Source organism: Triturus cristatus, chromosome 5_2, assembly GCF_964204655.1.
Source record: "Triturus cristatus chromosome 5_2, aTriCri1.1, whole genome shotgun sequence".
Classification (NCBI taxonomy): Eukaryota; Metazoa; Chordata; class Amphibia; order Caudata; family Salamandridae; genus Triturus; species Triturus cristatus.
Genome location: NC_140588.1, coordinates 790,645,428 through 790,660,478, shown reverse-complemented (window position 1 = coordinate 790,660,478; position 15,051 = coordinate 790,645,428). Strand labels below are relative to the sequence as shown.

The 15,051-nt window shown below is 47.6% G+C and overlaps 1 protein-coding gene across 2 annotated transcripts in view; it reads right to left on the bottom strand.

Annotated features, from left to right (window-relative positions):
* PHF6 (PHD finger protein 6) overlaps window positions 1-15,051 on the bottom strand; it is a 402,720-nt gene that overhangs the window by 65,983 nt on the left and 321,686 nt on the right. For both annotated transcript variants that reach the window (XM_085607909.1, XM_085607910.1), the window contains exon 9: window positions 2,388-2,521. In XM_085607909.1, coding sequence (XP_085464035.1) covers window positions 2,388-2,521 — 134 coding nt within the window. The remainder of the gene's footprint in view (window positions 1-2,387; window positions 2,522-15,051) is intronic.

Below are 15,051 nucleotides of genomic sequence, written 5' to 3'. Positions count from 1 at the left end.
GGAGAGACCTCCAGTAAAGCCCTGACTGACTTTGTCGGCAATGTGTCTGGTAGATGTGTGGCAGGCCCTTAACCCTACAATCCGTCAATATACCTTTTATTCAGGCACACACCGGAGCTTGTCCCGCATAGATTACATAATTGATCTGACCAGTCAACTTCCAGCTTTAAGTGACATACAGCACCTAGTGTGAGGCATCTGAAACCACCACAGGGCTCGGAAAATCCACTTGCTATGGGCGAGCCAGATTTAATCAGGACCAGCTATTTTCAGGGCCTACTGGCCCTTTCTGGCGAGCTGATAATAGGTGTTCTTCTTGCTCACAAGGTGAATGAGCAATAAAGATGCCCTTAAATCTTGTTATCTTATCACATTTGCTCTGCTTTCAGAGACAGAGGTCAAAAGTCAGTTTGCCTTCCTACATTTACTTTTCTTTCTGTGACTGAAGTTAGAGGATTTTGTCAAGTAAATTGCGACAATCGCGTTGAGACCAGTTCACAGGTCAAGTACATTATAGTTAGGTTAAGTAGATTATTAAAGTTACTAGACCTGCAGGTCTAACTACATTTTTATAACTTTCGAGCTCTGCATTCCCCAGTAGGCGCAATGTATGGTTGAAGGTCTTCGGTTTGAGCACGCATGATGTCACTCAATCCTTGGTATCTTTAAGTGCAGCAAATACAAACCTGCCTTCATGTGGCCACCGATCATTACTTTAAAGGAAACTGAGGAACAGTCGATTCGGCACGAGGACTGTGAGAGGCATTTTAGGCGGTGATAAGGGACCAGGATGTTTCTTTGATAGCGGGTCATAAAAAGGAAACAAAGGCGAAGTTAGCATCCCTGGAACAAGAGATTCAAGGATTGGAGGCTGAATTGACTTCAGCTGACCATGCGGAGGTGCAACATCACTTGACCATCAATCGCGCAAGGATTACAAATACATTGTACAAGAGGCAGCCGGGGTTAGACACCGGGCAACTCAACATCGCCTGTATGAGGTGGAAGATAGGGAGGGCAAGCTACAGGAGTGGCTAGACAGGAGAGAGGAAATGTCAAGATGGGTATTTGAGGTACTTAATGACTGGGGGGTCGGGTAAGTGTTAAGCAGGGTATAGCAGACGCTTTCGCAGCCTATTACACAAATCTGTACTCCTCGTACTGGACGATCACTGTAGACGAGGCACAAAACTTATCTGATCTTTGTGTACCACACCTTGCACCGACCGACAGAGACCTCTTCGAACAGGATCTCACCGACAGTGAGGTTTCACAGACCATCTGGTTGTTAAATGCCAGAAAAGCGGTAGCCCGGGATGTCCTCCCTATTGAACTATACAAGCTCACGGCAGCCAAAATTGCACCTTTCCTTCTGAATATGATCCAACAAAGTTGCAAAGATTGGAAATTACCAGCTGTTCAAAGACTAGCTAAGATTGTAGTTATCCATAAGGCCGGGAAACCGCCGGATCTCTGTACATCTTATATACCGATTTCACTACTAAACGTGGAGGTCAAGATTTTAGCCAAACTATTAGCAACCCGACTGGCCCAAGTAATAGGTACACTGATCCACCCCAACCAATCTGGCTTCATGCCAGGTAGAAACAGTGCACTTAATTTGAGGCACCTACATGGGGTATTGGGGCAAGCGGCTTTTATCAGAGAAGACGCTGTGGTGGTATCATTAGATGCTTCAACACAATAGAGTGGGCCTATATGTATGCGGTTTTGTAAACAAGGGTTTGGACCAAAGTTTTTATCCTGGATTCAGTTTTTGTAAACAGACCACCTGGCACAGGTGACAGTAAAAGGTGGCAAGTTTTAGCTTCTCTTGAAAAGTATCCAAGATCACCACAATTTATCTCCGAGTCTTATTTTTACAATCCTAGTAAAGGCTATATCCCTTTCCTCCGATATAAAGGATCACTGGATCTATTCTAGTCTATGTTTCATTTTTGAAAATGTACATATCCCAATTAAATATATAACTCGAAAGTCTGCCAAACTGATTAATTGATTCTAGAATAGCTAGCAATGAAAGAATGTTATTAGCAACTTTTGTTAACTTAACATTTACATGTTCTAATCCTTTAAAGTCATTCAGTCTATTTTTCAATGACCCTTTCTGTGGGGTACTGAGCTTCCCATTTGCAATCCGATTTGGTGAACCAAAGATTAGACGGGCACATTCTCACCAGAGGATTAGCTTCTAAAGTAAGGGTATTGTGCCAATCAAACCACAGGTGTTGTGGTGCTTGGATTTACTATAAAAAGGAATAAGGATTTTTTTTAAGAAGGGCGTTGTCAATAATACAAGCAATTAAGTACACATTGTAATTGCAAGTTTACACTTTCCATTCGATAAACCATCATAACATACATACTTGTATATCCCTCGTGACATGTTTTCGATATATTTGGCTTTGTCCTGCACTCCACAGTGGTAGTGGTAAGTCTTGATACAAGCTTTAATTTCACATCCAATGGTGGCACCAAGTTGACTGCAAAGCGTACATTTCTATCACAGAAAAATAAAGACAATAAAACTTCACAAACACAATAAAATCTGCTAACAACTAAAAGAGTAAATAAAGTTAAATATGTTGCTTCTGTTGCCTCTAGGAAAATGGAAACAAGAAATGCAATGCATGCATGGAAAGAGATCTTTGTAAATGCATATTATGAAGTACAACGAGAGCCACAGTCAGTTCTACCTTAACAATAAATAGCAATCATTCCCGATTCAAGAAAAGGGAAAGGAAAATGCTACTTACCAGTATGCATCTGTTCTTGGCATGTAGAGCTGTAGATTCGTATACTTGTGCATAGATCGCCATCTGGTGTTGGGCATGGATGTTTGCACTTTGTTTTTGTCGTGGTAAAAGTCTTTGTAGTCACGAGGTAGGTGACACCTCCTTAGGACGATAGTGCGCCTGGGCATCGACTCCATCTCAGATTGTTTTGCCATGGAGGGTTATGATGGAGTTAGTAAGAAATAGAAAAAGATGTACATGTGTAATGTATCTAGGTAAGATAGTACTGGAACAGATAGAGGTATCCGGGGAGGCGGGTGGGCGTTTACAAATCTACAGCTCTACATGCCAAGAACAGCTGCATACTGGTAAGTAGCATTTTCCGTTCTAGGTATATGAGCTGTAGATCATATACTTGACTATTCAGCAGTAACCTCCTTAGCAGTGGCTACCTGTATCTGTTGCAGTGTTCTTAATACAGCCTGGCCCCCAGTGGCTTGTTGTTTTGCTTGCACGTCTACACAACAGTGTTTTGTGAACGTGTGTGGTGTAGACCAAGTTGCTGCTTTGCAAATGTCATCTAGGGGAATGTTCCCTAAGAATGCCATAGATGCCCCTAGTTTATGTGTGGAGTGAGCCCTAGGGGGAATGGTTAAGGTGTGTTTGGCTTTAGCATAGCATATTTGGATGAGTTTAACAATCCACCTTGCAATCCCTGTTTAGGTCGAGCCTAGAGCAGCGCGCATGCGCTGCTTGCGAGACTTAGTAAGGGGCTTCAGAAAACTCACCAAGCTCACCACACGCTAGTGCGTGTGTTTTTGTTTTTCTCACAGGCTATTGGGTTTGCGTGCGTCTTTCGCAGCACACAATAGAAAACGCGATAATAGAAAACAGCGCTCGCGGGCACCCTTACAGCGCACGCACATGGGCCACGCGCCGCTGCTCCCGTGAGCGCTATACCTGGAGCGCTGCTCTTGGCAGTTTCTTGATTTTAAAATACCCGTTTTTTGCCTTTTATTTAGCTTGTTTCTGAACACTTATCCCCTGTTCTTAATCAGCCTGGCCTCGCATACCCCCACCTCTGTCACCATACTTGCACTATAATAGTGAAATCACCGCTCTTTGTGGGTCCTCCGCCCCTGTCCCGTGGCGGCCATCTTAGGTGAGTGGGTCCTAGCGCGTGTTGAAGTCCTCTCTCTACCTCGCTAGGAGAGTATTTAGGTAGGCAAATCCTGCAGCGCCGCCCTATTCCAGCGTGAGCGCTATACCTGGAGCGCTGCTCTTGGCAGTTTCTTGATTTTAAAATACCCGTTTTTTGCCTTTTATTTAGCTTGTTTCTGAACACTTATCCCCTGTTCTTAATCAGCCTGGCCTCGCATACCCCCACCTCTGTCACCATACTTGCACTATAATAGTGAAATCACCGCTCTTTGTGGGTCCTCCGCCCCTGTCCCGTGGCGGCCATCTTAGGTGAGTGGGTCCTAGCGCGTGTTGAAGTCCTCTCTCTACCTCGCTAGGAGAGTATTTAGGTAGCCATGTTGACGCGCAGCGGCCACGCGCAGCGGGGACGCCGGACTGATGCCGGAGTTACGCCAGAGTTCAGCCCGTCTGGGCCCGGGCTCAGGGCTGGTCCCCCTGCCTGTCTCACAGGAGCCACCTCCTACATGTATTAGGTATAGGAGGGATGACCTTCTCTCTTGGCGGTCCCCTATTGTATCTACTTGTAGCTTTGCTCACGCGGACGGATACCCGTTCCTCCCTTGTGGGGCCTGCAATCCGGATTTGGATAACTCTGTGTTATCACTAGCTTTGCTGAACTGCCGCTCTTTACCCAACCACGCGACGGAAATTAACTCTCTCATCCTTGACCATAAATTGGATGTCTTGTTCCTAACGGAGATCTGGATTTCCTCATGCTCCGGCCCGGGCATGGTTAGAGCACTTCCACCAGGCTTCCTCATATTCCATCTAGACAGACCGGTGGGCCGGGGCGGGGGAATTGCCATCCTTTACAGGGATACGTTAGTGTGTAAGGTTCAAGATGGAGGGTTGAGCGACTGCGAGAGCTGTCAGTTCTCCCTACGTCTGTTGCCTACGGCGTCCCTGGCTGGCCTTTTGATTTACCGCCCCCCTGGGACTATGGGCAATTTTATTAACTCCTTTCTCGAAACGGTCGCGCTCCTTGCCTCCTGTACTGCCAACTTTGTGGCATTGGGTGATTTCAACATTCACTTTGACGACCCCTCTTGCTCTCTGGGTGCAGATCTGCAGTTCGACATCAAGGCGTTTGAGATCAGCCTGGCCAACTCGGGTGCAACACATGCAAAGGGACATCTGCTTGATCCCATATTTTCAAACTCGGATCGCCTCAAAATATTGCCCGCGCTGGCTCTGCCCTGGACAGACCATTTTATGGTCCCGGCCCAATGGCAGCTTGATGTCGCAGTGGCATCAACTCCCAGGGTATTTACGGTTGGAAGAGCCTGGTCTAGGCTTCCAGTGGACATCTGGGCAACACATTTGGAGTCGTCCCGGCCCCTTCTTGGGTCCGATCTGCTGGTAGCCGATGTGTACCTTAGCACCTGGTTGACCAATTCGCTCGATGCCATTCTACCTAAGAAAAGATTACTTACCAGGGGTAGAAGAGTGGGATCAGCCCCCTGGTATTCACCAGAGCTGAGAACACTCAGGAAGGGCTGCAAGAGGATGGAGCGGACTTGGAGGAAGGACTGGAGTAAAAACAGCTGGACAGAATATCGGGTGGCTCTCGGTACCTATAAATCTGCCATCAAGGCAGCGAAGGCTGTGTTTTTCGAGGAGAGAATAGGTCTCTCTTCCAACTCTTCGAAGGAATCCTTCAGGGTTATCAGAGAACTCTTGCAAACTCCTGAACCCCTGGTTACTCACGACAACCCACGTGAGAAATGTTCCGAACTTGCTTCTTTCTTCAAGACCAAAGTTGAAAACATCTTGGCATCCCTTCCTCAGCTAGCCCAGGAGACACACTCGGGTGGCAGCCCAGGGCTTTGCCCTGGGCCGCGGGCAGTGGAGCTGGATTCCTTTGGTCTAGTTACGGTGGAGGAAGCTCTCGGGGTTCTGGCGACTGTGAAGAGTGGGTCACCGAGAGACCCTGTACTGATGAAATACCTGAAGCAGGTCGCCTCTATCATCGGCGGCTCTGTGACTGATCTTATAAATCTTTCTTTCTCCAAAGGAGTGGTGCCCCCCAGTTGGAAGGGAGCGGTTGTCAAGGCCCTTTTGAAGAAGCCTAGCCTGGACCCCGCCGACCTTGCTAATTTTAGGCCTATCTCTTTGCTCCCCGGCATTAGAAAGGTGGCGGAGAAACTCGTGAACAGGCGTCTATCGGGTTTTTTGGAATCCAATTCCCTCCTGGGTGATTCCCAAACGGGTTTTCGCCCTGGTCAGGGGACGGACACTGCCCTGCTCGCAGTCGTGGAGAATGCCAGGAGCATTTTGGATTCAGGGGGATCGGTGGCAGTGATCCTTCTTGACCTTAGTGCGGCATTTGACACCGTAGACCACCAGGTGTTACTCCAACGGCTGGCGGGGGTGGGGGTCTCCGGGATGGCCCTGAAATGGCTCGCGTCATTTTTGGAGGGCAGGACGTTTGAGGTTTGGGAAGGCCAGGAGAAATCAACATCTGTCCCTCTCCAGTGTGGTGTGCCACAGGGCTCATCGTTGAGCCCTACATTGTTTAACATCTATATGGCCCCACTGGAGAGTGTGGTGCTGCCACTGGGTATCAAGATCATCAGCTACGCCGATGATACCCAGTTGGTGGTAGGGCTCCCCCAGTCGGCTAACCAACCCGACCGGCTGCACACCTGCTTATCTCAGATCTTTACGTGGATGTGCAGCTCAGCACTCAAACTTAACGGTTCGAAAACCAAATTGATGATGCTGGGGAATTCCCCTCCCTCCCTCTCACCGAGCAGCTGGCCCAGCTGCCTGGGAGTGGCACCCACCCCCAAACAGGAGATTAAGAGCTTGGGGGTGTGGCTGGAGCAGGACCTCTCTTTTAGGACACACGCTAAAATAACAGCAGGCGTGTGCTTTGGTCTGCTCCGGGCTGCCCGGAAGATCTTACCTCTTCTCCCGATGGCTTAGAGGAGGCTGCTAATCCAGGGACTCATCATCTCACGGTTGGATTTCAGCAACGCGCTGTTTCTGGGGGCCCCAGAAACAACCCTAAATAAACTGCAGCAAGTACAAAATGCTGCTGCTAGGCTCCTCACGGATCTTCCCAGGCGTCAATCTGCCCGCCCGGCGCTTAAGGCGCTTCACTGGCTTCCTATCAGAGAGAGGGTGAATTTTAAAGCACTCTGCATGGCCCACAAAATACTGCAGGGTAAAGGGCCACCCATCCTACGGGAGATGGTTCAACCCTACAAGGCCCCTCGTACATTGCGCTCGGATCACCAACATCTGCTGCAAGTCGCGAGAGTGAGGAAGGCCAGGACTGGCGGCAGAAGATTTTCCATAAACGTTGCAACTCTGTGGAACTCCCTTCCGTTATTTCTTCGCTCTGAAACGAGTACTTTACGTTTCCGAAAACTTTTAAAGACCTACCTGTTCCCTGCTTAATGCCGCTGTCTTGTGTTATGGTGCCTTTTTTTCTGGAAGAGCGCGGGGATGCCCAAGGGTAACCAGGCGCGATACAAAACTCAGTAATAATAATAATAATAATAATAATAATTCTTTCACCCTATTTGTCAGTTACAGACAACGCTGTCGCCCGGAGAAGGAAGCCTCTTCCTGGCCCAATAGGAGTTTGAGGAGCCTTCTTTAAAAGGGATTTAAGAGGCGCTTGGGACCCCCTCGTCTGCCGAACCAACAGTCCTCCCCCAAGTTCTGTGCGCGGGGCTCGAGATGATGGCATTGGGGCGGCTCCCGAGCTAATTAAACCCGCTGGCTCTGCCTAGCACAGGATGGCTTCATCCCAATCAAGGCCTGCCTTCTGCGCAGGCCTCTATGCCTTCCTGACCTGGGAGCCCTGCCCGTCTCACAGAAGCCCGACCCTCAAAGCACAGCGATGCCCTCCCACCCACCTCCAGTGATGCCCGTAGTGCCCCCGACTCCCTCCCACCTCCAGCAATGCCCTCCCACCTCTAGCGATTCCCTTAGTGCCCTCCCCCCTCCAGCGAGGCCCGCAGTGCCCTCCCACCTCCAGCGAGGCCCGCAGTGCCATCCCACCTCCAGCGATGCCCGCAGTGCCGCCCCACCTCCCGCACGCAAACAGGCCCTTTGGCACTCATGATACCCGCATTGCCCTGCCACCTCTCTCACACCTCCAGTCATGCCCACAGTGCCCTCCCACCTGACTCCCGCACAGGCCCTTTGGCACTCCTAACACCTACTCATCCACCAAGTGCTCTTTCAGAAAATCTGCAGAGGGCAGGGTTGGGTGCACTAGTGACACGGGAATGAAAAGTCACACGAGTGCTCAAAAGCGCACAACTACAACGAAAGTTCTATATATAAAAAAAATAGTGTGTTTCATTAGTGGCTTCAACACTCTTTGCTGACATCTGGTGTGGACGGGTTGAATCGCGTGAGTGCCGACTCTGCCTTTTATCCTTCTGAGGTTGATAAATTGACATTGTTAGGTAATTACAGCGGTTTGACATGCCAAGGTCTGCAGTATTCTGGAGTTTGTAAAAATATGCCATTAATACTATTACTGTGAAGACGAAAGGTATGAAATTGTACAGTGGAATGATGAACAGTTCAATGAATTTTTGAGCGCCAAGATCTGTACAGGGGTTATAATTATAGCCTCGTTGATCATTCTGTGTTTTTTTGGGACATGAGAGCAAAGGCTGAGTTTCAAATTATAATATCAATAATTTGTCTTTTATATAACACTTCACACCACATTCCTAATGTGTCTAAGCGCTGTTACTGTTACTTAATTAAATGATACGTGTGCACTAGTGACAAGGGAATGAAAGTCACACGAGTGCTCAAAAGCGCACAACTACAACGAAAGTTCTATATATAAAAAATAAATAGTGCGTTTCAAAGTAGTTTGCTAAGTCCCGGGAGTGGGAAGCAGCAGACATGATTTTTTCCTTGTGGGAAACATTCCCTCAAGCAAACTGTTTAACAGTCAGTCAGGAAGGACTTTGATCACTATCTGTGTCACCATCTTTTGTTAATCTAGGAGCAGGAGCCCCAACCTAAACATTGATTGTTTTTCACCACATGCTGACACACTTGACACTTTCTGCATGCTGTGTGCACTTTCACTTTCATTTGATTCGCAATGGTGGCTGCTGCACACACCACTCTCGGGACGTTGCCCTTGAGCAACAGCAGCCACTTTCCGATTTTATTTTCGGCGTGCGTTCACTTATGTTTCACAATGCCCTGCTTTCCTGACATAATGTGATCCGGGCTTTAGGCTTATATTCAATCCCATGGAGGGGGGGGGGGGGGGGAAGGGGGGGGGGAGGGGCAGGGGAGGTGCGACATGCGGTAAGATAAAGTGCGTGGGGGTTGGGTGCACAGAGCTGCACAGTGCCGGGGTTGTTTTGCCCTAAATACTTGTTCCTACTGACAGAAGTGGGCGTAAAGATAAAAAGTAATTTTCTGGAGTTTGCCTACAGTTTTGGAACGCTTCTACATGAGGCTTTCAGTGCTTTATGTGTAACACACTAGCGGCAGTAAAATAAGGCATTCATAGTTATACAGGGGAGTGCATTTTAGAATGTAGCCCCTTGCAATTTAGGGGTCTTGATAGAAAAGTAAAACTGATCCTTTACTCCTAAAAGTTTTTATGCAGCATTATAAAAAAATTATTTTCGCATCTGATCATTCTGTCAACATTAGTGAAGGGACAGATGAAGGAGAAGCAGTGACCTAAGTGTTGCAGAGTTTGTGAGACAGACGTTTAATCCTAAACAGGCAAGGGCCTACGCCTCCACGAAAAGATGGTTACCCAACTTCATTTTATAGCTCTGTATAAGCAAAAGTTTTCCCTTCCTACTATCAGAGTATAGATGAGATTGAGCTACCCATTTATTCAGAAAGATGCACAGAGGAACGAAATCTAAATATGTTCAGGGACAAGAGGCATCCGAGAACCCATGGCAGGTGCCATAGAACATTGGAGAATGCAGGCAGTGCCCAACCCCCTAATAAAATTCCAAGTGTCCCCTCCTTCTAACCTTCTCTTCACATACCCACGCCTGGCCAACTACTCATTCCCCACTGACATTACCACTCGCTCTACTGTTACCGTTGTCTAGTCCATCCACCTGGTCCCGACAATAGCCCACCTCACAGGCTCTGCGCCTCCATCGCATAAGCCCCCTAACAACAATTGATCCTGCTGACACCGCCTAAAACAAACAAGCATTGGCATAGCCAATAGGTCTCGCTTTGGGACCTTATAAGTGTTTAGCCATGCAACAGTTGATGTTGTTGCACCAAGGATATTGTGCTGGATAACTAAACACTTACAAGGTCCCAAAGGCGAGACATATTGGCTATGCCAATGCTTGTTTTGAGATAGGATTGCCTTTATGAGGTGGGGAGGAAGCCACAAAAAGTTGTTTAGTCTTTCTAAAGGATTTTGTTCTTTCAGTGTAGTAAAGTATCGCTCTTTTTACGTCTAGCGTGTGAAGAGCTCGTTCTGCTACTGAGTATGGTGGAGGGGAAAACACTGGGAGTTCTACAGACTGGTTAAGGTAGAAAGCAGAGACAACTTTAGGTAGAAATTTTGGGTTAGTCCTAAAAACCACTTTGTTATGATGGATTTGGAGATATGGTTCTTGTATGGTTAATGCCTGAAGTTCTCTGACTCTTCTGAGAGAGGTGATCGCAACCAGGAAAGCTACTTTCCAGGTGAGAAATAGTAATTTGCATTTATGCATAGGTTCAAATGGGGGACCCATGAGTCTGGTAAGTACCAAGTACTACATTTAGATTCCATACTGGAGAGGGTGGAACCTTGATAGCTGGTACCCTAAACAAAGACAAGTGTTGTCTGTTTTGGAGATAGGCTGCTATTGCAACGAGGTGTAGTCTAATGGATGTATACGCTAGGTTACATTGTTGTAGATGCTAAAAGTAACAGATGTTTGAATAGAAGCATCTAGTGGGTTGATTTTGTTATTTGTATAGTAAATTACAAATCTTTTCCACTTTGTGGCATAGCAAGCTCTAGTGGTAGGACGTCTAGCCTCTTTAATGATGTTCATGCAGTCTGGCGGGAGATTAAGGTAGCCAATCTCTAAGATGTCAGGTGCCAGATGCCTTATCTCTCCATGGTTCTGAGTGAGAGGCCTGGGTGAAGGGCGTAGCTTTTGATGAGGAACTACTGATAGTTCCAAGAGGGTTGTGAACCATGGCTGTCGGGCCCAGGGAATGCTGTTTGAGCTTCCGAACCACTAGCGGAAAGAGCGGGAGAGGTGGAAAAGCGTGAGCAAATTTGCCTGACCAGTTCATCCATAGCGCATTGCCTTTGGACAATAGGTGTGGATACCTGGATGTGAAGCTTGGGCATTTTGCGTTTTGGTGTGTAGCGAACAGGTCTATTTCTGGGTGGCCATACATTTGAAAGAATGGAAGCAGAACTTGAGGATGAAGTTCCCAATCGTGGATCTGCTGTGTTTGGCGACTGAGTAGATCTGCAATTTGATTGTGTACTCCTGGGAGGAGTTCTGAAAGGAGATATATATTTTGAGGAATGGCCCATCTCCATATGCTTTGACCTATGTGTGAAAGCTGCAGAGTGTGCCCCCCCCCGCCCCCTTGTTTTTGTACGTAATACATTGCTGTCATGTCTGTCCGGACTAGGACAGCTTTGCTCACGTGGTGGAGTTGAAAAGATTTTAACGCTAGGAAGATTGCCAACAATTCCAGGTAATTTATGTGGAATTGTTTTTGTTGAGGGGTCCATATTCCATGAATGGTATGGGTTTGAAGATGAGCTCCCCAGCCGGTGAGCGATGCATCTGCTATTAGCACTATCTGTGGAACCGGATCGAGGAACGGCCGCCCTTTGGAAAGGTTTTGTGTGTTCCACCACTGCAGAGCGATGAGTGCAGTAGTCTACCAACACCAGATCTGTTAGCTGACCTTGAGCCTGGTTCCACTGACGTGCCAAACACTCCTGTAAAGGGCGCATTTGGAGTTTTGCATAGGGGACGATGAGAATGCAAGTGGCCATCATCCCGATTAGCTGCATGAACACCTGCGCTGGTAGTGAGTGTTGAGGCAGAAATTTTGCTATTAGAGCTTGTATGGTGCTTATCCTGACTGGTTTGGGGTATGCTAGAGCTTTTGAAGTGTCTATTGTAGCCCCTAGATACTGTTGTATGCTGGACAAATGGAGGTGGAATTTGGTGAGGTTTACCGTAAATCCCAAGTCGTGAAGCAGTTGGATTGGTGTGTGTGTGTGTGTGTGTGTGTGTGTGTGTGTAGCACACAGCTGCTGTGTGACTTGGTTTTTATGAGCCAGTTGTCCAGATAAGGGAATACATGAATGTGCCGTCTTCGTAAGTGGTCGTCAACAACTGCAAGACACTTGGTGAAGACTCTGGGTGCTGTAGTCACCCCAAATGGGAGGACCTTGAATTGGTAGTGTTGACCATCTACCACAAACCTGAGATATTTCCTGTGAGCGGGGTGAATGGGAATATGAAAGTAGGAGTCCTATAAATCCAGAGTGGAGAGAAAGTCACCCTGTTGAAGCAGTGGGAGCACCTGTTGGAGAGTGACCATGTGGAAGTGATCCGACTGAATGTAGAGGTTTAGTGGTCTGAGGTCTAAAATGGGCCTGAGACAGCTGTCTTTTTTTGAAATTAGGAAATGGAGGGAGTAAACCTCTGTGCCTTGATGAGGCAAGGGGACTGGTTCTATTGCATGTTTTTGTAATAGAGAGAGAACTTCTTGTTTTAGAAGTGTAAGATGTTCTGAGGACATTGAACGTTGTCTGGGAGGAATATTTGGGGGAGTAGAGGTGAGTTCCAGGCAGTAACCATACTGGATAATTTGTCTTACCCACTTGTCTGTTGTAATTGAATTCCAGACAGGTAGGAACTGTAAGAGACGTCCCCCGACAGGAGTGGGATGATCGGGGGAAGTCACTGTTTGGTGGTATGGGAGTTGCGGTTATTGTTGCCGCAACCTCTTCCCTTACCATTGTTGCCTCTGTAGCCTCCGCGAAAGTATCCTTTGGAGGACGTTTGAGTTGGGCTCTTATATGAAGAAGAGGGATGTTCAGAGCCATTGGTTTTTGAGCCAGCTCTGTACAAGGAGCAGCGAAAAGAACCTCTAGGGGAAGGGAATTGTAAGGCCCCCATGGACTTAGCAGTGTCCGTATCTTTTTTCATTTTTTCTAAAGATGTGTCAACTGAAGGCCCAAAAAGATGCTCTTGATCCAAGGGCTGATTTAGAATAGCAGATTGCACCTCCTGTTTGAATCCGGAGACTCAGAGCCAAGCGTGCCTGCACAACAAAACGCCGTGTTAATGGCACGAGATGCGGTATCAGCCGCGTCAAGCGCACATTTAATTGAAGTGTTTGTGATCAATTTACCCTCTTGTATAAGGTTGTTGGCCTTTTGTTTGTACTGGTCAGGAAGGTGTTGCATGAGCTTTTCAAGCTTGTCATAGTGAGCCCTGTCGTACCTGGCCAATAAAGCTTGGGCACTGGCAATCAGCCAATGATTTGCAGCCTGTGACGCAATACATTTACCAGATGCGTCTATTAGTTTGGACACCTTATCAGGAGGGGGGTGGCGCCTGTATTCTGTGAGTTTGCCCTCTTGTGTGCATTAGACACCACAAGAGAATCCAACGGGACCTGACCATTACTGTAAATTGGGTCATTGGGAGCTGCCTTCTACTTTTTAGGTCTCGCCCGAGCCAGCGCTTTAGCGCTGCTCTGGCGAGAGCTATAGAAAACGGGGATTTGGAAGTGCAAACGAGTGCTTTTCAGGCCCCCAACTACAGTGCATGTGCGCCGGGCGCGCGCACCATTTGGCAGTCGGTGTGTACATTTCGCGGGCGCTTTGATGTTCTCAGTGAGCCTGCGCGGCCACTGCGAACATCAAAGCGCCCGCAAAATGATTACTTTCACTTTAGTGGTAACGTTCGCACCTACTTGGCAGACTGGTTCTCTGTTGCTCTTTCCTCCTCTGCTCTCTCTCCTCAGAGTCCGTCCCTCCCCCTGTTGCAGCAGCTGGCATTACACGGGGGAGGGTGGCTATTCGTGCCTACCCAAAAACAAGCATTGGCATAGCCAATAGGTCTCGCTTTTGGGACCTTATAAGTATTTAGTTATGCAACCGTTGCATAGTAGAACACTTATAAGGTCCCAAAAGCGAGACCTATTGACTATGCCTGTTATCTATCCTGGTGTTTAGAATCTTGGCTCTGACAGGGTCCTTAAAAACGCCTATGGCATGTTTGAGCATGCCTTTTAACATTGGCAGGGTGTGCGTGGACTTTTGCGAGGGTGCAAAGGTTTTAAATACAAATAATTCCTTTAAGGGATCAGAATATAACTGTACCCCGTGGTATTGGGCAGCCCTATTGATTAGTTGCGCAAACCCGATATTGTCATCTGGTGGTGATGGCCTAGCTGGATAGAGGTCTGGGTCATTATGTGGGTCAGGATCTGTGTTGTAGTCATACCAAGGGTCTACGTCGTGTGGGATGGTATGTGCATCATCATCCACATGTGGATCTATAGTCCCACCCCCATTGGTATGATCATCCTCAGTATCTGATGTTTGAGGTGAAAAAATATGTTGTGGGGAGTGTGGTGGAGAAATTAGAAGATTTGGATCAGCTGGAGGAGGAGAAGGAGGTGTTAGTACTCATCTCCTTTTGTTCAAGGGTATTCAAAATGTCTCTGAAGTGTCTAGTTTCCTCTTTTTTGGAGGCTTGGCGATGACTTTGCCAGTCTCTGGGTCAATAAAAAGAGTTTTTTGTTTTGGATCCGAAAAATCAGGTACAGGCTGTGTGGCTAAAATGTCTTTTTTCGATGCCGAAGATTTTGGGTCAGAATGTTCTTTGGACCGAGTCTCTGAGGCTTTCTGTGGGGTCTTGGACACCTTAGGCTTTGTTCTCGGAGTTTGTGGCTCTGAGACTTTTTTCGGCTCAGACGATTTTTTGGGTTGCAAAGCCGTTTTTGGCTCCGAAGATTTTTTCGGTTCCGAATGTTAGTTCTTGGTATGTTTCGACGGCGAGGGCTTCGGCGTCGAGGCTGTCTTTGGCGTCGACGAAGAAGGGCGTGGCACATCTTTGGTCTGGTGCTTCCG